The 23726-nt window shown below is 46.2% G+C and overlaps 1 protein-coding gene and 1 pseudogene across 50 annotated transcripts in view; both read left to right on the top strand.

The window, feature by feature from the left end:
* MADD (MAP kinase activating death domain) overlaps positions 1 to 22691 on the top strand; it is a 41468-nt gene extending 18777 nt beyond the window's left edge. For 5 of the 50 annotated variants that reach the window (XM_038563372.1, XM_038563368.1, XM_038563363.1 and 2 more), the window contains 14 exons: positions 1438 to 1538; positions 2072 to 2143; positions 2498 to 2656; positions 5281 to 5389; positions 5672 to 5734; positions 5959 to 6079; positions 6184 to 6289; positions 8838 to 8948; positions 10537 to 10644; positions 16446 to 16610; positions 16863 to 16935; positions 17075 to 17181; positions 21311 to 21357; positions 21690 to 22691. In XM_038563372.1, the coding sequence (XP_038419300.1) occupies positions 1438 to 1538; positions 2072 to 2143; positions 2498 to 2656; positions 5281 to 5389; positions 5672 to 5734; positions 5959 to 6079; positions 6184 to 6289; positions 8838 to 8948; positions 10537 to 10644; positions 16446 to 16610; positions 16863 to 16935; positions 17075 to 17181; positions 21311 to 21334 (1319 nt within the window). In that variant the 3' untranslated portion in view covers positions 21335 to 21357; positions 21690 to 22691. Of the gene's footprint in view, positions 1 to 405; positions 460 to 1437; positions 1539 to 2071; positions 2156 to 2497; positions 2657 to 5280; positions 5390 to 5671; positions 5735 to 5958; positions 6080 to 6183; positions 6290 to 8837; positions 8949 to 10536; positions 10645 to 16445; positions 16611 to 16862; positions 16936 to 17074; positions 17182 to 19120; positions 19130 to 19316; positions 19387 to 21310; positions 21358 to 21689 lie in introns of all 50 variants that reach the window. The other 45 variants (XM_038563369.1, XM_038563362.1, XM_038563355.1 and 42 more) reach the window with 25 other exon arrangements.
* A 617-nt stretch (positions 22692 to 23308) lies between these two features.
* Positions 23309 to 23381, top strand: LOC119864322 (annotated as a pseudogene).
* Positions 23382 to 23726: the final 345 nt, after the last annotated feature.

The following is a 23726-nucleotide window of genomic DNA, read 5'->3' as shown; positions in this document are numbered from 1 at the left end:
GTTCTGTGTCACCTTTACCAGAAGCATTTTTCCAGATGATTAGCTAAGAATGGGTCACTTGGCAGGGCAGACACTGATTCTGAGGATGAATTGGATTTTTAGTAGCAGCAAGGAGGGATGCTAACTGCCTGCGTGAGTGGCAGTTCTATCTGATGTTCTACAGGGTTTTCACCACCACTTTAAGGTTCAGGTTAGGAATTAAGAGTCTTTAGTTCATGAGTGGGGGGTGGAAAGGCATTAGGTCTCTTGATTTGTTTAACCTCCCAAAATGAAGATCCCTTTTTAGCTCTTGATTTGTAATCTTATGCCTGAGACTGAATCAGCTTGGGTGGGTGGGTTTCCATTCTGTGACCAGCCTCTGACTCTGTCTGTCTTTCTCTCCTGCTTACATTGCATCTGGGGTAGAATTGTGGAACAAGCACCAGGAAGTGAAAAAGCAAAAAGCTTTGGAAAAACAGAGTAAGGAACAAATGCCCCTTCCTGTTCCCAAATCTCCCATACCTGCCAACTCCCCAGGCCCAGTTGGGGCAGGCTCCCTTTGTCAGCCCCACCCCAAATTTGCTCTTGGGGGGTATTTGGAATGAAAGCAGGTAGGTGGTATGTGATTCACAGGTATATGGCTTGTAGGCTGCTTCTTTCCCCTTCTCGTCCTAGCAATCAGGCTGTAATCAGGGTGTCTACGAGTAAAGTCCCTTAGAACTTGGTTCTCTATTGCTCCAGAGTTGGTGGGGAGAATGTTTGCCTATTTCAGTGCCCCTCATTGGCTGATCTCTCCCTCACCCATTGGAAGGCCTGTGGGAGCAGTTGGCAGAGATGGTTGCTGTCCCCCCGTGTTGAGTCTGTAGCTTCCTGGCTCTCTCTGGTGGCTTGCCTAGGCACGCTTTCTTGCTTTCTGTCATTCTGTCCTTCTGCCATAACGTGGTGGGTGGGTGGGGAAAAGTGAGGGCAGTTTTTATTTCAAATATAGAAAGTTGTTGAGTTGGGGTAGTCACTGTCCACGGAAACAGTTGGTGTTTCTGTATCTTGTTGGACCTGTCTTTTTCTAGATCCTTTAGATACATTTGTTGGGGGAAGCACTGAGTGACCTGGGGACTCTTAATGGGTTTCACACACCAGTGAAGCTCCAACTCTGAGTGTAGTGGAATGTGGTTTAGACATTTGTTTGTGGAACTTTCTGTTTTAGAATGATTTGCTCAGAATTTTCTCAGGTTGTGAAGATGGCTTCAGAACCCCTTAAGAACAGGTTTAATTTGTCCTACTTGGTTCTTAAGGCATCTGGGGACTTCTTCCAGTGGGGCCTGATATGAAGGCAGTCCCTGGAAAGGTGACTGGGTCACACTGAGCCGGTCGGGGACCAGGCTGTGTGCTGTCCCACTCCCTTCACCAGCCTGCCCCTGGCCTTTGTGTGCTGAGTGACAGAGGTTTTCCCCTACCCAGGGCCTGAAGTCATCAAACCCGTCTTTGACCTTGGTGAGACAGAGGAGAAAAAGTCCCAGATCAGCGCAGACAGTGGTGTGAGCCTGACATCTGGTTCCCAGGTTTGTGACAACCCTGTTGAGAATTGTGAGCACTAAATTTGCTATCTCAGAGTATTTAAGTTAAAAAAAAAGACAACCTAAAAAACAACATGCATGCCCGGTAATAGGAGAATGATGAAATAAGTGTGATATATCCATATGATATGGTATTAGTATCTATTGAAGACAAAAATTTGGTGACGTGGAAAAATGTTTTATAAAGCTACATGCAGTATATACTTCCTGTTTTATTTTTAAAACGTATGTAGAAAAAACTGAAAGGAAATATATACTAAAACCTTAGCAGTGATTAACGTCAGTGGCAGGTTTATCGTTTATTTTTGTTTCCTTATTCTTCCATGTATTTTCTATAGCGAGCGTGTATATCTTTAATGTTTATTATTTTTTGTTATGCAAGTCATGTATATCTTATATTCAGGAAAAAATATATTTTTCATGTCCTACTTAGGGATAATAATAGTAGGTTGGGGTTGAGGAGAAGGAAGAAAATACAATACCTCCTCTAATGTGTTTGAGTCCCCTTATCGTTTCAGAGGACTGATACAGACTCTGTCATTGGTGTGAGTCCAGCTGTTATGATCCGAAGCTCAAGTCAGGACTCTGAAGTTAGCACCGTGGTAGGGGAACACCACACTGGCATCTCGGTGGGTGGGGTGTGAATTCCCCTTTGGAAAAGGGCTGCTTTCTCCCTTGGAGGCTCTTAGTCTTATGTCAGCTTGGTTCTCACGGTGGAGATGCTCACCTATCATAGGTCTGTGTGCGTGGGATCAGACCCTGAGATTTCACCCAGGGCTTCTCATCTTGTAAAGAAGGTACTTCCAGAGGCTATCTGACACACCTTTGAAGTTCAGTGCTTTTGCTTTTTTTTTTTTTAATGGCGGTAGAGACCTCTAACAGCTGGGCATTTCTGGGACCCCTTCACTGGGGAATATTCCTTACTACCTTTCTTTCCTTTCCAGGTGAGTAATAGTTCTGGAGAGACCCTTGGAGCAGATAGTGACCTGAGCAGCAATGCAGGTGATGGACCAGGTGGTGAAGGCAGCGCCCACTTGGCAAGCTCTCGGGGCACTTTGTCTGATAGTGAAATTGAGACCAATTCTGCTACCAGCACCATCTTTGTAAGTTTTGTTTACTAACAAAGGAGATCATTTCTTTCATGGGAGGGGAGTGGGTTAGAAAAGAATGAAAAGTTAGGGGCAATTAGAAAGAAAGACGAAGGAATGGATTATCCTCATAATATTTGGCTTCAAAGAAAAGGTTCCCTAAGGCTTTTTTCGGAGTTATTTGACTCCATGATCTGGGGCTTTTAGGACCCTCTCCTGAATCAGTGATGCATTGGGCTCCCCACCCAGTCAGATAAGGGCTTCAAATCCTATGTAGCAATTATACCCATATTTACAGTAGACAAAGTGATAGATGCCTTTGTGGCAATGACAGCTCTCATTTTTTATCAGTCTGCCTCTTGCTATGGAATAGTTTGGTTTTATTCCAGTCACTGCTTTATTTAGCATTTAAAAATAACATTTTATTTTAGTATGTTTCTAACGCTATTTGGTATTTCTATTCATTAATAAATAGCTATTAAGTGATTTACTAAGAGGTATATCCTGTACTAAAGAAAGAGGGATGAATAAGATGTAATTCTCACTTTCAAGAAGTTTGCAACTCAGTATGTTGCTGTGACTAATCTCCTCTGACAGGTGAGGGGAACAAAGCCTTAGGAGAAAAAGCACTTGCCCTACATCCTACAAAAAGCCAATGATCAGTTGGAATTAAAGTAATTCTGTTTAGTCCTTGCCTTTAAACACCCTGCTTTCTGGTGTATACATGCCTCTGATGGTAGCATTAAGCACTCTGATACGCTTGTCACTTTATTAGACAGAGTTGAGAATGGATATTCTTTACAGGAGCTTGTAGGGAGAATGGAAGATGAAATTTAAATGAAATCAGGTATTTAACACTGGTGATCATCCCCACCCTCAGAGCTTTCTATGTGTTTCTAATAGAGCAAATGACATCCCTGAGCAAAGGTAGAAAATGGGATTGAGAGTCAGGAGAGCTATTTGAGTTAATGGACCTTAACTCTCCTTGAGTCTAAATAGACGATTTTAATGAGAGTATTTTAAATCCTTCTAGTGTGCCTCCATTCTGGAGGTTAAGATAGACATTATAGGCTAGCAATCTTGTAAGAAGCCATTCAGCTGTGTGCTGCTTTCTTGTCCCCTTCCTGAGACAAATTCTAACTTGTTCTATGTCGGTGGGCAAGGGCTGTTTTCGTACAGTTGAGTTGCTGAGAGCAATTACCTAAATTTCTTGGCTCAAAAACAGGCTGTCTTAGCAAGAAAAAAAAAATAACATTAAGTCAGTATGGTCCGTTGAACAAAGAACTGGGTTGTGAACCTGGAGTCTGGTGTGTAGACACACTAATGAGGTGTTGCCTTAATAACCTTTGATCGGGCCCTTCTCTGCCTATGCTGTTGCATGAGTTGTGAAATGGGCATGAAATCTGCCTCTTAATCCATTTGAAATCTTTTTGAATGAATAGAAAGTCTAATATTGCAGAAATGGCAGATATTTCTAAGACATGGTTGGAAAGAGGAAATTAACATTTATCCAATACCAGTCATGAGCCAGACATTGTTAAGTGCTTTACATGTATTTTCTAATTTAATTCCCATAATGGGGGATGCCTGGGTGACTCAGTGGTTGAGCATTTCCCTTTGGCTTAGAGCATGATCCCATGTTCCTGGAATCAAGTCCCACATTGGGCTCCCCACAGAGAGCCTGCATCCCCCCCTACCCCCTGACCCCCGCCTATGTCTCTGCCTTTCTCTCTGGGTCTCTCATGAGTAAATAAATAAAATCTTTTTTTTTTTTTTAAGATTTTATTTATTCATTTATGAGAAGCACAGAGAGGAGAGAGAGAGCGGCAGAGACACAGGCAGAGGGAGAAGTAGGCTCCATGCAGGGAGCCTGACGTGGGACTCGATCCCGGGTCTCCAGGATTATGCCCCGGGCTAAAGGCGATGCCAAACCGCTGAGCCACTGGGGCTGCCCTAAATAAAATCTTTTTTTTTTTTTTAATTCCCTAATGGTCCTATGAGGTAAATACTATTAGTCTTCCTTTTACAGTTGAGGAAAACAAGACTCAGATAAGCTAAGTTTTATATTTCAGATCACACAGCTAGTAAGAGACAGATATCTGAACCTGGGTTAGTCTGACTTCAAAAACCAGTGTTCTTTCTGCTACAGAGAATTTGCCTTATTTATTTATTAATTTTAAGAGCAAAGAGTTCTTTTCTTTAAGATTTTTTTTAAAATTTATTCATGAGAGACACAGAGAGCAAGGCAGGACATAGGCAGAGGGAGAAGTAGGCTCCCTATGGGGAGCCCGATGAGGGACTCAATCGAAGGACCCTGGGATCATGATCTGAGCCAAAGGTAGATGCTCAGCCACTGAACCACCCAGGTGCCCAAGAGCAAAAAGTCTTACAGAGACTAAACGGTAAAGATAAATAAAATGAGAACATGATTGCATGTTTTAGGAGGCAGTAACAGAAGCAGCATTATCAGATTGACTTCTGGTCAAATCCTTGAGGCAGGCAGAGTAGCAAAAAGCAGGACTACTAGAGTATATGTTGCTAATGAAGGGTAACAGGTGTGTGGACCTCTCAATGAACTGCATGGTTTATTTTGGCCTGTCATTACCTTGGGCAGCTGACCTATCATCTCTTCTTTGTAGGGGAAAGCCCATAGCTTGAAGCCAAGTGTAAAGGAGAAGCTGGTGGGCAGCCCAGTTCGCTCTTCCGAAGATGTAAGCCAACGGGTCTATCTGTACGAGGGACTCCTAGGTGAGAAACAGACTGGGAAGACCTTTTGCTCTGGAAGAAAGCTGGATTCGGCTGGGGAAGAGGGTATCACTGAACCCATAGCTGCTTAGCTTTGTGCTGATCTCAGTGCTGATGTTAGAGGGTGTTTTTATATCTGAAGAAGGTGACTTACTGGGTTTGGAAAAAGCAGTAGGTGAGCACTAGAAGAGACTGGATTTTCATATTAATCAACAGCCTCTGTCTTTCTGTCTGTCTGTCTTTCCTTTCTTGCTACCATGGTCCTTCCTGCTCACAAATTGGCAGGAAGGGACAAAGGATCGATGTGGGACCAGTTAGAGGATGCGGCTATGGAGACCTTTTCTATAAGTAACCACCTTTCTTTGTGTGCTGTGATCATCCCTCCTCCTCGGGAGGGGCTGGGCCTCACCTGGAGGAGCCGGGGCTGGTGGCAGGAATGTTAGTTCTGGGGTGGAGAGGCTCATGTTTCCTTTGTCTAAGAATTTGTCCCTTTTACCTAGAGTTTACTCGTGGTTTGGCAGCTGTATTTTTATATGTTAAATATGCCCCTAGAAAAATTCTATTCCACACAGGCAAAGAACGTTCTACTTTGTGGGACCAAATGCAGTTCTGGGAAGATGCATTCTTAGATGCTGTGATGTTGGAGAGAGAAGGGATGGGTATGGACCAGGGTCCCCAGGAAATGATCGACAGGTATGAGACTTAGTAAACACTTGGAAAATGCAAATTCACCCTCTTCTAAGTGAGTTCTGTGGTCTCCCCACTGAGGACCAACTTGTCTCTGATCTCCTACTTAGGTACCTGTCCCTGGGAGAACATGACCGGAAGCGCCTAGAGGATGATGAAGATCGTTTGCTGGCCACACTTTTGCACAACCTCATCTCCTACATGCTGCTGATGAAGGTAATGCCGATTTTACTTGATGCCAGAACGGCAAGGCTTGTTCCTATCACCTAAATTCTGGGGCACTTGGGAAACTGTCAGAATATCTTACTAGGGCTCTCTTGCTGATTGAAAGTGTGAGGTCTCTCTGAAGCTGCCAGGCTTTTGTGCTAAGGAATGTTGTAAAGATGATTGGTGATTCCATACCATTTGTTTTGAATTTTATTTTGTTATTATTTAAAAAAAAATTTTTTTAAAGTAACCTATACACCCAACATGGGGCTCACAGCCCCAAGATTAAGAGTTGCACACTCAGGGTGCCTAGGTGAGACAGTCAGTTGAGCATCTGACTCTTGTTTTCTGCTGGGGTCATGATCTGAGGATCATGGGATCAAGCCCCGTGTCAAGTTCTGCACTCAGTGTGGAGTGCCCCTCCCCGCCCCACTTTCTCTCTGAAATAAACAGGTTCATCTGGGGGATACAGTTGGTTGAGCATCTGACACTTGATTTTGGCTCAGGTTATGATCTCAGGGTTATGAGATCAAGCTCCACATAGCACTCACCACTCAATGAGGAGTCTGCTTCTCTCCCTTTCTCTCTCCCTCTGTCCCCACCCCCCACCCCCACCCCCCACCACTCATGAACACTCACACACTCTCTCTCTGTCTCTCAAAAGTAAATGAATAAATCTTTAAATAAATCAATCGATCTCTTTTTTTTTTTAAGATTTTATTCATTTATTCATGAGAGACACAGAGAGAGAGGCAGAGACACAGACAGAGGAGAAGCAGGCTCCACGCAGGGAGCCCCATGTGGGACTTGATCCTGGGTCTCCAAGATCAGGCCCTGGGCTGAAGGCGGCACTAAACCACTGAGCCACCTGGGCTGCCCCAATCAATCTTTTTAAAAAGGGTTGTACACTCTACCAACTGAACCATCCAGGCACCCTGTTTATTTTGAATTTTATTTTTATTATTTATTAATTTATTTTTAAATATTTTATTTATTTGAAGGGGTGGGAGAGAGACCATGAGCAGGGGCAGAGAGAAAGGGAGACGCAGACTCCCTGCTGAGCAGGGAACCCAATGCGGGGCTCAATCCTAGGACACTAAGATCATGACCTACGCCAAAAGTAGACACTTAACCAGCGGAGCCACCAGGTGCCCCTATTTTTTTTTAAAGATAGGTTTGTTTGTTTGTTTGTTTGTTTTATTTATTTATTTATTTATTTATTTATTTATTTATTTATTTATTTATGATAGACATAGAGAGAGAGAGGCAGAGACACAGGCAGAGGGAGAAGCAGGCTCCATGCAGGAAGCCCAACGTGGGACTCGATCCTGGGACTCTAGGATCGCGCCCTGGGCCAAAGGCAGGCGCCAAACTGCTGAGCCACCCAGGGATCCCGGTGCCCCTATTTTGAATTTTAAATGGACTTCCTTTGCTAAGTAGTTTTAGGATGGCGATAGAACTCCCCAGAGAATACAGTGAATTAAAAAAAAAAATTTATTAGTTTTTAAAACCTTAGGATAGTCAGAATTCATTTTTCAGCGCTAGCCCTTTATCATATAGAATTTTCCATAGATGTAAAAGAACTACTCTTTAAAAATTTAATGGTAGGTTCTAGTTTGACTTGGTTGCACTTGGTTTTATAGCTGTGAAAGACAAAGGTTACCAAATGGAAGTATCCTGCTTTGAAAGGGAAACATAAGTTTGGGGTTGATGGGTAGAAGAGAGTTGTTTTGAGAATGAGCTCCTGGATTTCTCCTCCTCCTGTTCTCCCAGCCTCTCTAAATATGAAGGGATTAGTTGAACAGATGCAGAAAACACCTGATAGGCTGACTTAGTTTGTTTCATTTTCTGTTCTAAAGCTCACTCCTCTCTGTTGAACTCTAGGGGTTTCAGTGAACTCTGGTTGGGAAAGGGTGGTGGTCCTGAACCCTGGGAAGGTGTCTGCTATGGCTGAACCAGAATGTTGCTACTCTAAGGCCTTGTTTCTGAACTATATTCTGAGAGCCCCAGTGGTTCTTAGGGCCTCTTTACGGGTGAATGTTTATGGTATTGGTTTAGAATAGGGAGGAAGTATCTCCTTGAACCCAAATCCATTTGAACCAGACTTGCTCTAAAAGCTATTTCTGGGGATCCCTAGTGGCTCAGCAGTTTGGTGCCTGCCTTCGGCCCAGGGCGTGATGCTGGAGTCTCCGGATCGAGTCCCACATTGGGCTCCTTGCATGGAGCCTACTTCTCCCTCTGCCTGTGTCTGTGTCTCTGCCTCTCTCTCTGTGTGTCTTTCATGAATAAATAAATAAAATCTTTTTTAAAAAAAAAAAAAGCTATTTTTCTACAGAAACCATCCAGAGACAGCCAGAGTTTTCTTTCCTAGCCTGTTAGCAGAATAGGCCATTGAATGTTTTCTCTCACATTCAGTGATGTGGACTCAGAATTGTCTCAAATGGCAGGAAACTTGCTTGTACATTCCCTCTAAGTTGCAAGGAGAGCAGATCCCTCATTAAGATTTCGTTTTGGAAAAAAAAAAAAAAAAAAAAAAGATTTCGTTTTGGCTTTCCAGGTAAATAAGAATGACATCCGGAAGAAGGTGAGGCGCCTAATGGGAAAGTCCCATATTGGGCTTGTGTACAGCCAGCAAATCAATGAAGTGCTTGATCAGCTGGTGAACCTGGTAAGCATATTTGGGCCATCCCCTAGGCTCCCCTCCCACTGCACTTGTCGCCTCCCAGGCTTGGGCCTTATCACCTAATGCAGAGGCTTCCCCACAGGTCATTTCTTGGCCTGTACATTTTCAAGACCCCCAGTTTTAAAAATTGGGCTTTGAGTCTAGATGAGGATTTAGTCCTTCTGTTCTGTGGTAGGATTCTCTATACTAAAACCATCCTGGTACAGCCATTTCAACATATGATCTGTGGCCTCCTTAAAGAGCCACGAGATGAAAACTATTTTCATAATAGTACAAAAATGTTTGCCTTTTTATTACTGGGTTGACATTTGCACTGATGGTACAAAAGCAGTGGTGGATGAAACTGTGGTTACCTTCACACAGAGAAGACAGTGGTGCTAAACCATGCTAGTAGCCATCAGAATGCACCTCCAATTTAAAAAAGGAGAAAGAAATTTAATAGTTTCACTTATGAATGTTCTTGATGAAAGTGTTAAAATCATTAATTTTATTAAATCTGATCATTGATTATATATCTTTTTAATATTTTATGTGACAAAAGGAAAAATATACAGGAAGGATTTGTGCTGCAAACAAACATATGATGATTAATTTCAAGGAAAAGCAATTTGTGACAGTTTGAGTTGCAAGGTGAACTGTCAGCTTTGCTCATGGGACATCATTTTTACTTGGAAGAATAACTGTGGTTATTCAGAGTTGGGTATTTATTTGGCAGATTTTTAAGCTTGAGGCGTCCTGATACTTAAATAAAGATTTTTGTAATGAGACTGATGATATTAATAAGTGTGATTTTTTTGATATTCTATAACGAAATGTGTCAATGTTTGGAATAGCTGCATTACTCCTTAAGCCAGTATTTTCCGGAATACCATTGTGTAGTGTTACAAATTCAAGGATGAGTAAAGAACCACTCAAAATGCAAGGCAGACAAATGGATTTCATGTAACAAAGTATAAAATGTTCGTTGTAGGATTTTCAGATTTCTTATTGCAACTAACTATGAGAAACTATTACTTCTCAAGTATAATTTTGGTATAATTACCAAAGAAGAATATGTATATTTATCTGGAAAAGCTATTAAAATACTCTTCTCTTTTCCAAAGATATATCTTGAAACCAGATTTTCTTTATATACCTCAACCAAAGCAACATAACACAATGGATTGAATGCAGAAGCAGATACAAGAATCCAGCTATTTTTTTAAAGACAAACATGTGCAAAAATATAAAATAGTGCCAGTCTTCTCATTTTTTTTTTGTCTTGGGAAATATTTTAAAAAGTTATTTATATTACCATATAATGGATGTATTAATAATGACTTTAAATGAATTAATATTTAATTTTGTTCAGTTTTAATTTCTAATATAAAGATCTATAAATATAACTCACATAAACATAAACTCTTGGGGGGCCTAAGATCAAAAAGTTTGAAAACATGCCCCTCGTGGCCTATAGCTAAGTAAGCTGATAGGAATTTAATTGCTGAATTGGGGGCTGGGGACGAAATTCTTGGCCTAGAGAGCTCTGTGAGAGAGATACCTGGATGTGCCTAAAAGATTTCTCTTTTCTCAGAATGGACGTGATCTCTCTATCCGGTCCAGTGGCAGCCGGCACATGAAAAAGCAGACATTTGTGGTACATGCAGGGACAGACACAAATGGAGACATCTTCTTCATGGAGGTAAATGCTAATTCATGCTAGTTCAGATGTCTCAAACGAACATTTGAGAGTCACAAGGAACTCCTAGAACTGACGTCAGAATATTTCTCTCACTTGATCTCATTCGTGTTTATAATCCATCTATCATTAAATTGTCAGGCTCTTATGCAAATAATGTAATAGATGATTCCCCAACATTTCCTTTAAATATATATTGAACAGATGATATAGTCACATTGTCCATAAGTCAATGCTTCCAATAAGCATTGGGAAATCTTGCGCTCTTTCTCATCCACTTCCTCTCAATTTTCCATCAACCTCATCCCTTCCTCCTATAGTTGACCACTTAATTGGTTTCCTTTGTACCTTCCAGTGGTATTTTATACAAACACAATAGAATATGAACATAAGTTCTCTTTCTTTTTTCTTACAGAAAGGTAGTACATCTTATCCACTGATCTGTATCTTGCTTTTCTCATTGAACATATCCTGGAGATCTCTATACCAGTACAAAAAGAGGGTTCTCTTTTTTAAGTTGAAGAAGAATTGACATACAATTTTTTTTTTATTTTTATTTATTTATGATAGTCACACACACACACAGAGAGAGAGGCAGAGACACAAGCAGAGGGAAAAGTAGGCTCCATGCACCGGGAGCCTGACATGGGATTCGATCCCGGGTCTCCAGGATCGCGCCCTGGGCCAAAGGCAGGCACCAAACCGCTGCACCACCCAGGGATCCCTGACATACAATTTTATATTAGTTTCAAGCATATAGCGTAGTGGTTCAACAATTCTGTACATTATGCAGTGCTTACATGATAAGCGTGGTCACCGTCTGTCACCATAAGTCATTACGACATTATTCACTGTATTTTCCATGGCTCTTATTCTTTTTTCCATCTGTATGGTATTCCATGGTATGACTGTGCTATAGTTGACTTAACCAGTCAGTGTAGATATGTGCCCTTGGTTTTCTTCCACTTTTGTGCTGTTGCTAATGGTGCTGCTATGCATGATGCTGCACCTGCTTCCCTTCACACATGCGCAGGCTCTGTAAGAGCTCTCAGAGTGTGATCACCAGACCAAAGAAAAGAATGTATTGATAACTTTGGCTGATATAATTATAAAGTATCTCTTAACATATAATAGTTCCCTTCCCACTTTGCCATTTATTTTGTTGAAGAAATTTGCCCTACAGAGTATCTCACATTCTCAGTTTTTTGCAGATTGCATCTGTTTGGTATTAACACATTTCTCCATCACTTGTATTTTTTATTAACTAGTAGTTCAATATAGGGGTTTGGTGAGTTTCAGATTCAGTGTTTTGGCAAGAATACTTCATGGGTGGTGCTGTATATTTCCTGTTGCGCCATATGGTCATCTCTCTCTTGGTAATCAGTGGGTTTAGATGTGGGCAGCCTGATCTGTTCCCTGTGAAGCTCCTCATCAGTCCTTTGAGTTTGCTTGTGGGCAGAATTTATTTATTTATCTATCTATCTATCTATTTATTTATTTATACCTTCCCTCCAACCCTTGCCAGAATTTGTTTTTTTACTTTTATATAGTTGAATTAACTAAGTCTTTTTTTTTTAATTTTTATTTATTTATGATAGTCACAGAGAGATTGAGAGAGAGAGAGAGGCAGAGACATAGGCAGAGGGAGAAGCAGGCTCCATGCACCGGGAGCCCGACGTGGGACTCGATCCCGGGTCTCCAGGATCGCGCTCTGGGCCAAAGGCAGGCGCCAAACCGCTGCGCCACCCAGGGATCCCCCTAAGTCTTTTTTTTAAAATAGCTTCTGGATTTTGAGTCATAGGTAGAAAAATCCTTCCTTATCCCAGTATTGCAAAGGAAATTGACTATTGTTTCTTTATTTCTGTATTTTTAATTCTAAGATGAATGTCTTCTACATAATTGTAGGAACCAAGTACAACTCCTATATTAAGTAGTGAAATTAAATAATTTTACAAGTATTCTGTTTCCTTTTGATTTAGTTGAGTTTGATTTTCACATCCATAGCTTTTTGAATGAGTGGTTTATCAAACATTGGGTGGGGGTTCTGGCCTAAAGCAGAAACATGTGCGTTGGTATAGCTGAGAAAAGAGTCATTTTCATGTCACTGAAGTTTTAGAATTTGGCCAGGTGTTTCCTCGAGCTGAGGGTCAATTTAGGACATCTGTACCACAAAGAGGTGACAGGTGATTCTCACCCTTTTCTTTTCCCTTTAAAAAATAAATCCAGGGCAGCCCCGGTGACGCAGCGGTTTAGTGCCGCCTGTGGCCCAGGACGTGATCCTGGAGACCCAGGATTGAGTCCCGCATCGGGCTCCATGCGTGGTGCCTGCTTCTCCCTCTGCCTGTGTCTCTGCCTCTCTCTCTCTAGCTGTGTCTCTATGAATAAATAAATAAAATCTAAATAAATAAATAAATAAATATCCAGAAGACTCCTTAAAGTATAAGACTGACTCTAGCCACCATGCAGGGGAGCCTCATAGGAAGTCCCTGGAGTATGGGTGGATCTATCATCTTATAGACGCCTCTCCCTTAAAGCACTAAATAAGACTTTACCTTTTTTACTCCATTAGCCACCCACTACACTTAGCCTGACTTTCTCATCTCTGCATAGCTTGCTGGCTGCAGGATCACTGGGAGAGCAATTGCAAAGACTTTAAAAAATCCTCTTTATTACTTTTTTTTTTCAGTTACAGAAATAGACTGGGGCACCTGGTGGCTCAGTCAGTTAAGTATCTGACTCTTGATTTCGGCTTAGGTCATGATCTCAGGGTCAGAAGATCAAGCCACATGTCAGGGTCTGCACACTGGGTATGGAGCCTGCTTAAGATACTACTCCCTCTCCCTCTGCCCTCCCTGCTTGTTCACACATGAGCATGCTCTCGCTCTCGCTCTCTCTCTCTCAAAAAAAATGATAAATTACAGAAGTAGAACAGTATATGTTGCGAAAGTTTCAAACCATAGAGAAGTAAATGAAATAAAAAGTAAAAGTTTCCCTTCATTTCCTTCCATACTGTGTTTCAGAGATAACCAGCATTATAGAGTTTGGTGTGATTTTTAAAATTGTGTGTTGTATAAATACAGTTTACCTGTATGTAATTTCGTTTTGATGTTTAGCAATTGATACCAATATTGGTATCAAACTACGAATATTGTTATATAGTTTTATTTTTTCCACTTAATTTATGACTGACATCTTTCCATGTCTACATATTATCTAAATCTTTTTTTTTGTTGTTTTGTTTTGTTTTGTTTTGTTAAGTAAGCTTTATACCCAATGTAGGGCTCAAACTCACAACCCTGAGATCAAGAGTGGCATGTTTCACCAGCTGAGCCAGCCAGGTGCCCCATATCTGTTTGTTTTTGTTTTTTTAAAGATTTTTATTTATTCATGAGAGACACACAGAGAGAGGCAGAGACATAGGCAGAGGGAGAAGCAGGCTCCAGGCAGGGAGCCCAATGTGGGACTCGATCCCGGGTCTCCAGGATCGCACCTTGAGCTGAAGGCAAATGCTTAACCACTGAGCCACCCAGGTATCCTGTCTCTGTTTTTTTAAGTGGATGCTTAATTTTGTTTTGTTTTGTTTTGTTAGCTATTAGATGTTATATGGATGTATACCATAAGTCATTCAACTAGTCCCTCCCACTTTTAAAAAAAATAATTATTCTTTGAATATACTTGACTGTGTATCTTGATAATGTCTTTTTAAATTTTTTAATTTTTTTTTAAGATTTTACTTATTTATTTATTCATGAGAGACGCAGAGAGGGAGAGTCAGAGAGATAGACAGAGGGAGAAGGCAGACACTCAACCACTGAGCCACCCAGGTTTCCCTAGATTTAAAATTTTTAGATTCTGCCAAATGCCACCCCAAAGACTATACCAGTTTATATCTCCACCAGCAGCATAGGCGAGTATGGTGCATTATTACTGTCCTCTCCCAGCCTAGAAGTCATGTCTAAATACCTGTCCTGCCCCTCTCCTTTACCTGGTGTTCTTAAAGCATTGTGGAAAGTAGGGGCAGTAGTCTTCATTTTTCACCTGGAGAAAACTATAGAGTCAGACTAAGGCTAGAATTCTAATTTTTACTCAGATGCTTTATGACCTTGTTCTTCATGAGGCTTTTAGGACCTTAGTAACTCAGGTAGCAGATTAAACCTGGTAGTCTTGTGTGATCCTTTTTCTTTCATTTAATATTTATGGAGCACATACAAATCCCAGGTGCTCTGGGTATGCAGTTATAGCAGTGAATAAGGGAGACATGGTTTCTGTTGCCCTTACAGGGTTGACAAGCCATTGGAGAAGTCATCTATTGAAACAAAGTGTCATAAAGTATGATGAGCTTTATGAGAGAAGATGCTCAGAGGCAGGTGGTATGGGAATACATAGCAGAGGGTCTAGGAGTTGTGGATGACCCCTCAGAAGTGACCTTTGAGTTTAGACTTGAAAGAAATCGGAATTAACAGCTGGAGTGGGACTTGGTGGGAGTAGTGAGAGGGTGGGACTTGGTGGTGTAGTGAGAGGGAAAAGGAGTCTCACATTACTCCTTCACTTCTGGCTTGGGCAGCTGGGTGAATGGTGACACCATTTACTCAACTAGGGGATGCAGAAGGAGGATCTGCGCAAAAGGAAATGCTGACTTCAGATTTGGACATGATAAGATCCAAGGTGCTCCCTGTGAGCCATCCAGATAGAGAGAGGTTCAGGAACTCAAGAAGATGGGTCTCGTATGGAGAAAAATTTGAGAACCATCAATGGGGTCATAATAATCATTGCTATGTTTTTTATATTGTAATTATAGTGCTGTCACAGTATTCTAGCTCTAGGGCACTTCCTATGTGCCTGGCTTTGTTCTGAGAAGTCTGTGCACATTGACTTATTTAATCTTCACGTGAGGAAATGTAGATGCAGATCAACTTGTTCAGGGTGACACAGCTAAGTAATGGGACAGCCAGAAACCTAACATAGTCTGATCTTAGAGGGAGAATGTTGAACAAGAAGAGAATGTGAAGGGGGCACCTGGGTGGCTCAGTCAGTTGAGCGTCTGACTCTTGATTTTGGCTCGGGTCATGAACTCTCAGGGTTGTGAATCCAGCCTGCATTGGGCTCCACGCTGGATGTGGAATCTGCTTAAGATTCTCCCTCTCCCCCTCCCTGTCCCCGCTCACACTCACTCTCTCGCTCTGAAAATAAGTTAATTAATTAATTAATTTAAAAGGACTGTGGTATTTAAAAAAGAATGTGAAGGAGGAGTTTGCCTTTTAATTTATATCATCTTGTGTCATAGAATATTTTTTGCAATAAGCATTGCCTATGTGTCATTTATGTGATTAATTACTTAAAACACTTATGCAGAACTGAGGCTGAGCCAGTATTAGAAAATGGTTCCATTTTTTTCTCCTGCCATAATCCCCCCTGCTTTGCGCTCATCCACAGAGATGGTTCCTAAGATTGGCCCATGGCGGCATGAGACACCCTCTCAAGTCTAGAGCATGTATGAGGTGACAGACATGGGGTGAGGTGAAAATTGAAACACTGATTGAGCTTTCTTCCTTGCTCACAGGCTCCTCTCAGTGATTCCTTCTTTTTTTTTCAGTAAACCTTTTAGTGGACAGTATGTCCAGCAGTTTGGTGTTTATGTCTCCAGCAAAGGAAGACTATGAGCATAAATCAGAGAACCTGACCATAGCGGTGCCCCCAGGGCCAGTGGTCCCATCCTTTCCCCATGGGAAACAGGGTGGTGTGGCCTGGGATGATGGAGACTCTAAGAGACAAGAACCACTGACGCACTCTGTGCACTTCTCCAGGTGTGTGATGACTGTGTGGTGTTACGTAGTAACATCGGAACGGTGTATGAGCGCTGGTGGTATGAGAAGCTCATCAACATGACCTACTGTCCCAAGACCAAGGTGTTGTGCTTGTGGCGTAGAAATGGCTCTGAGACTCAGCTCAACAAATTCTATACTAAGAAGGTACCCATGAGCTCTGTTTGGGTGGAGGGTGGGTGCTGAGGGCAAAGTATTGAGTTCCCTGCAAGGAAGTTAAAATCCCACAGTCCACATGTTGAGCCCCACTTTGCCTCTGGCTGTGGTGTGGGATACGTAAATAAAGTTGTCTCTGGCACCCGGGCATCGGCCCAGGCCCTTGGCAGCCATTAGAGAGCAGAGCAGGGAGACCCTGGAAGGCTGGGATGACGGGACAGCTCTCTCCCCTGTGTGCCGCAGTGTCGGGAGCTGTACTACTGTGTGAAGGACAGCATGGAGCGGGCTGCTGCCCGGCAGCAAAGCATCAAACCTGGTGAGCAGAGAACGATTCCCCAAGCGAGTGCTTTCTGTTTATTTCTGTCCGTCCTTCTGAGCGTCAGAGGCCTGACAAGGGAGTCGGGCATGGGTGGCCCACCTCCCCAGTGAGCTGATCACCTCCTTCCCCACCACAGGCCCTGAACTGGGTGGCGAGTTCCCTGTGCAGGACATGAAGACTGGTGAGGGTGGCTTGCTGCAGGTCACCCTAGAAGGGATCAATCTCAAGTTCATGCACAACCAGGTAGGTGCAAGTGGCAGCACCGGCTTCCTGGCCCTGTCGTTCCATCTGCAGCAAGGCTCAGTGTCCGGGTCCCATGCTTTCCCAGTGAGCCTGAGGGCCTGTGGGGCTAGTGGGAGGATCGGAGCAGCTGCACCAGAGAGAGGAATCAGAGGGAGGGCACAGTGACCCTGGCGCCACCGTGAAGGTGCGGTGGGGAGCCTCTGCGGGCAGCAGGCTAAGAGAGGGAGCCGTGGTGGCTAGGCTGCCTCCGCCCATTAGACTCAGCACAGTGTGAGTGGGAGCGTCTCACTTGGCCCTTCTTCGCACAGTGTCTGCCTTCCCTTATTCCCAGGGTGTGCTTTTGCTTGGTGGTTTCGCTTCGAGAGTCTAGACCAGCTGATCTCCTCGCGTGTTTCTGGCGTGCGTGAAGCGCGTGTGCACATGCACGTGTGTGTGTGTGTGTGTGTGTGTGTGTGTGTGTGGCTCGTGTCTGTCCTACCTGGAGTATGTATGTTTATTTGCCTATTTCTCCTGCTGATTCTTCTTTCTGCTCTTCTCGTCCTTCTGAGTGTCCCCACTCTGTCCCCTGCTTCACAGGCCCATTCCCCTTCTTTTGACTGGGGAGCACTTCAGAATACATCTTTCTCTCATTGTGATTCCACCATAGGAGCTGACTTTTTTTTTTTCTCTTGGTCTTTTAACACAGTGTTACTTTTTCTCTCAGTGGACATTCCTTAAGCTAATTCCTTTCTGAGGCCAGCGCATCATCCCAGGTCCGTTCCCAGTTCTGACTCTTCACACAAGTGCCTTCCCTCCCCCTTTCCTGATGTACTGGTTCCTCCCCCTGAGGCTCTGAGCCAGGTCCGAATGTGCAAAGCACCACAGCCCCTGGCCAGGCAGCAGATACTCAGGGGAGGTGAACACCTGGGCTCTGTGGCTTTCTTCCTCCCCTTGCCATGTTAGTTTCTTCTTCTAGGAATCTCACTGGGCAGCTTTGGTGTGATGGTATATATCCAGCAATATATTTACTATCTGTGACTTTGACATACTAAATAGTGTACTTGAGACCTTAGGGTCCGCCCAAGGAGAGGTTTACTGGAGTACTTTTCTGGAACACAAAGGTGCCAACACTTCTTGGGGACCAGGCTTCTGACCGCATTTTAGTGCCGTGGCTTCCCCCGATGCCTCACCTTCTGAAGAGGAAATCTTGTTAAACAACACCCAGCCCCCTATGGGGTCTCCTGCTCTGGACCGACCTAATGTCTAACCATTCCACAGATATGTACAAGCTGGTCTGTAGTTTAAGACTTTGCCCTAGAAGAGAGATCCCGCAGAGAGGGGGGGAGTCAGGCCCCTACTGATAACAAGAGAACGGCCTTGGGGTCCATCTTCCACCACGAACAGTCCGTTGGAGTTGAGGAAACGTTGGACCCTCTGGTAGACTACTACAGGGTGGGGTAACAGATAGATCCTTGGAGTCACGATGTGCTTGGATTCAGAGCCCAGCTTTGTTATTCACGGGCAGATAAGCTTTCTGATCCGATGTCCTCCTCTATAAAACGAGACTACTTACACACTGGGCCACATGGATGTAAGGATGCCAATAGGATTTGTAGAACTCCTAGTAGGTGCTCCTAAGCAGTGGCTGTTATTCTATCACCGTGTACTTCTTGGGAGAGCCTGGATTTTGTTCGAGGAAGATATGAACACCTCCCACCCCAAGGACAATCCGAGGGGAGCTTTGCGCCCGTGCCAGCCCTCTGCGCCGGAGGAGGATGCATGGAAGGGTAGAGAGCTGATGGGCTGAGTGGGGAGACCCCTGGGGCACCGTGTCCTCCAAGCGCTGCCCTGGGCAGAGGGTATGGGCGGGCAGCCCAGGACAGCAGAGGGGCCTTCGGGTTGGGTTTGACCATTAAAACTAACGCCTTCATTTCTCTCCCATGCTTTCTCCTCCGGCCAGGAGCGGAAGGTACATGCCCTTTCTGCTGTCTTCGCTTCTTAGCGCTTCTGAGTTGTGTGTGTGTGGATTCCTTCGGTCCTCCCTTGGAGAACTAGGTCTTCTGTGTGGGGGTGGGGCTGTAGCTGGGAGAGCGGGGCGTTGTGGGGCTGGGGGAGAGCCTCCGGGCCTGACCCCACCCTCCCTCCCTCTCTTGCAGGTTTTCATAGAGCTGAATCACATTAAAAAGTGCAATACAGTCCGAGGCGTCTTTGTCCTGGAGGAATTTGGTAATTACACTATTTTGCTCTTAGGTCTGGACTCACATGGCAGTAACTCAAACCTCGGCGCTCCAGAGGAGGGACTTAGAAGAGCCACCTCTGCAGAGAGGTCAGGAGGCTTAGGAGTGTTAGGGAAGAGAAGGGAACCTGCAATGAGCAAGGGGAAGGAGGAGGAAAGAAGAGCGAGACAGTGGCTGCTAGGGAATGGGTCCCAGAGGAGCAAGTGGCCTTAGACGGGGTTAGACTTCAGAGACGCTCCCACGGAGGCTCCGTGAGCTGGCGTCACCTTCCCTTGGCCAGCTGGTGCTCAGAAAGTTCTGGGGCAGAGCCGATGGGCAGTTTCCAAGCTCTGCTGTGTTCATGTTGCCTGCTGAGCTCTTCCTAGTGGCCCAGTGCTCCATCCAGCCGCCCTGGCGCCACCCCAGTGTCTGTGAGCCTCTGTGCCACAGGAGCGGTGCATGGTGGACCAGGCAGCCTCATTCTAGAGGGCAGGGAAGCCCAGTGGGCCTCACAGGCAGGCAGGGCAGTTGTCGCCGAGGCTGGGAGCCAGCCTCCCTGCAGCCCAGCGCTGACGCTGACCAGTGGTGTAGCGGGTTCTCACCCTGGGGCTTTGAGTTCCTGCTGTGTTTGTGCTTCATTCTTTTGTGCCCCTCATCGCTGCTATGAAAACCTTCGTTCTCCAGCAGGTAAAGTGACCTCGGCTCTCGTGCTGCCTCCCCCCAGGCCCCCGCCTGGGCCCTGCAGGGGGTGGGACGGGCTCCCTTCAACCAGACCAGCTGCTCACATTGCCAGTTTGTCTCATCCCTCTTCTCCCCACCCTCTTCCTCCCAGCCTCCCCCACTCCCCCACCCTCGTGCTGGCTCACTGGTTCTGAGTTTTCTCCACCCGAACCCCACCCCCCACCCCGTGCTCCCTTCTCTCTTCTGCCAGAGAGATATTTGGGGGGAATCTTTCAATTCAGGAGAAGGACCTGGGCTTCTTGCTCTACCTATGATGAGTTTTTTCCCTTTCCACCCTGGGTCCCCCTGCATTCTACCTCCCAGGGTCAGAAGAAGATGTGGCCAACTCTCATCCTACCTTTTCTGGCCCCCAGGGGGACGCCACGCCCCTCTGCTCCCATCTCCAGGGGCCATCAGGATGGCTGAGCCCCGGGGGGCCTTCCTCCTTCCTCTGGCCAAGCAGAACCCCTGCATGGCTGGGGCAGGGGTGCCTCTTACTTAGCCTTGCATTCCGGGCTGTGGACATGTGTGTATTTTGCCTGATGCTCCCTGTCACCTCCCTCCCCGGGTGCCGTACTCGCCTGTCTTCTGCTCGATGTGTCTGCTCCAGAGCCCTCTGACGCTCTCCCTCACACAGGCAGGCCTGGGCCTCTCCTGCCACTCAGGGAAGGAAGCTTACAAGTCTGGTGGGTTTAGTACCATGCCACTTCTTCATCCAGCCTAAGGACCCTCTGCATAGGGGCTGGGAGTACAGGGAACCATGCTTAACATGAACAGTTTCGGGCCGGTAACAGGAATGAGTTCTGGGGCATCCCAGCAAGGTGAGGCACAGGCTAGAGACAACTGTCTTCACCCAGCCAAAAGGGGGGAAGGCCCCACCGCAGCTCCTCGGGGCCCTGGCCAGTAGCAGTGAACAGGCTGGTGAAAGGCCAGCCCACTCCCGTGCTGAGGCTCTCGAAGAAGCGGGTAGAGTCGCAGCCGTGGAGCAGGGAGCCACAACAGACCTCACAGGTCTGGCTGAGGAGTCTGGGGCAGTGTCCTCTCGTCCCCCAGCGGCGGGGCAGAAGCTGTCATAGCGTAAGCTGCTGCAGCCACTGGGACAGGCCACAGTGGGGACGGGGACCCTGGTGCCGGGCGCTGCCGCCTGGGGGAGTGTGGCACTATCGCTCTTAGTTTTGAACTTTCTGTTTTGTCTCTTGCCCGTCCGGTTTTAGTTCCTGAAATTAAAGAAGTGGTGAGCCACAAGTACAAGACACCAATGGTGAGTATGGCACCCCGCCCGGCAGGCCAGTCTGCGCAGGGCTCCCTGGGGACCTTCACGCAGGCGTGGGGCGGGCCCTCTGAGAGCATGGGGTAAGGGGGACGAGGAAGGCTTGGAGAGCTGAGTTTGGTCTAGATGCCACAGGTTCAACTGAAGCCGAAACAAATCTTCAGCCCCGGGAGAGAGACACACATGCAGATTCCCTCTCCCTGCGGCCAGCTGTGAAGCCTGAGCCCGGCGTGAGGGCAGAGTTTCCTGCTTGGCAGATCTCCACACATGGAGATGTCAGCATGTCAGGAATTTGATCTGTCTGGTTTTTCTCTCCCCTCTAGGCCCATGAGATCTGCTACTCTGTGTTGTGTCTCTTCTCGTATGTGGCTGCAGTTCGTAGCAGTGAGGAAGATCTCAGGACCCCACCCCGGCCCGTCTCGAGCTGATGGGAGGGGTTAAGAGCCCCCCAGTCCAGGGGTTGCCCTTGCGTCTTCTGTTCGCAAGGGCATGATGCTGCGTGTGTGTTCTCTGCAAGGCCCTAGCCGTGGCTTAGTTGGTTCACAGTTGTGTGTCTGAGCGTGTCTTAGTGTCTGTTACCGAGCTCGGCTGGTTTCCTCCACCTGCTCCCTCTCCACTCCCAGGAGACCAGCCTACTGTCCCCTCAGGGCTCAGGAGTGATGTCTGTCTGTCCTTTGGGCCAGTGGCTTCTAAGAACTCTGAGTACAGTACGAGCCCACCCTTGCGTGTCCCTGAGACATTCGTGTTGTGGTTCCTCGTCCTTGGTGTTACGACCCTCCCATGCAGGACTCTGGCTCTCCATCCTCTGTGACCCGGCGTGACTGGGTGCTGGGCGAAGTCCCCCTTGGTGCGGAGTGGGGGAAGCTTGAGGCCTGCCTCTGGGGCGAGAGGTGGACAGGGAAAGGCAGGGAGAGTCACGGGGCAGCAGAGTGAGTGGCGGCCTCCCTCCTTCCATACACATTTCCCAAGCTGGCAGCTGCTGCCGCTGGGCCTCCACCACTGTGGTGGAGCAGCACCCAGGGGCTCCTTTTCACTGAGCAGCAATCTCCCTAAGGTCTGCCTTGCTTTTGGCATCAGAGAGCAAAGTGGTCAGGCTGGGAGTGCCCCAGAGACCACTGGCTACCTTGCCCAGGGAGCAGGGTGGGGTGGGGAAGGGCTGAGCTCAGTATACACAGCAGGGTCTGCAGGCAGAGTCTCCTGGCACTGGGTGCCAGAGGGAGGGACAGCCTGGGAGTGGGCAAGAGATAATTGTACATAGTTCAGCTCTACGTTATTTATAGAAAATGTACAGATGTGTGAATGTGAAATAAATGTCCTTAACTCTCCTTGGCTCCTGATTGCCTTATATTTCATGATACCTCCTCCTGGCCCAGGCCTGAGGAAGGCTGCCCCTGGACTCGACAGAAGCACCCCAGTTCCAGAAGGAGATGAGATCATGCCCATCCAAGTCTTGGCATGCGGAAGCCCCAGCCTCCCACCCTGCTGCTGACTCAGCGGGGCTCCTCACCTGGCCTCCTGGGGCTCCTCACCTAGCCTCCTGGGCTCCCAGGGAGAGGTTATGGGAGGGGCTTCCTGCCCTCTGCCCCCCAACCCTGCAGGGAGCTGCTGTGCTAGGAATTGGCCATCAGAGGAAGCAGCCAAATCAAGACACCTGAGCAGGGAGTCAAGTAGCAGTGAAGGAAAAACCAAGGCTCCCCTTGCCCCTCACAGGTGTGGTCCAGAGAGGTGGAGCAGCTTGGTCAGGGTGTCATACTGGGCCTGGGGCCCCGTGCTCTGAGCTCTTGGCCAGGAGTGCCTTGGGTTGTGTGGAACTCTGACAGAAGGCACCCTGACAGAAGGCAGCCTTTCTGGAATTTTTTTTTTTTTCTTTTTCATAGAAAAACCTCTGGCACTCCCAAGGCAAGAAAGACCATCCACTTTTTTTTTTTTTTTTTTTGAGAGAAAGACTATACTTTCAGGGATCATTTCTATAGTTTGTTACTAGAGAAGTTTCTCTGAACATATAGAGAAAGAGAGTGCACAGGGAGGGGCCAGCAGAGAGAATCTTAAGCAGGCTCCATGCCCAGCTCGGAGCCCCATGCAGGCCTCGATCTCATGTCCCTGGGATCATGACCTGAGCCAAAATCAAGAGTCAGATGCTTAACTGAGCCACCCAGGCACCCCAAGACCATCCACATTCTTCTAGGGCACCTCTGAGACCCATTGGCTTCTTCCCAAAAATAAACTGATGATTGAATTTAGGTTCCTATGTGGGGAAGGAAGAGCAGAAGAGGGCCCGGATCCCAATATCTTGTGCCGGACAGGACCGCCTTCTACTGGGAAACAGGTGTGAAGAGCTGTAGGCCTGCTGCACACCAGAA

Source organism: Canis lupus, chromosome 18 (genome assembly GCF_011100685.1).
Source record: "Canis lupus familiaris isolate Mischka breed German Shepherd chromosome 18, alternate assembly UU_Cfam_GSD_1.0, whole genome shotgun sequence".
Classification (NCBI taxonomy): domain Eukaryota; kingdom Metazoa; phylum Chordata; class Mammalia; order Carnivora; family Canidae; genus Canis; species Canis lupus.
The sequence above is the reverse complement of the archived record's forward strand: the minus strand, read 5'-3'. Positions and strand labels throughout refer to the sequence as shown.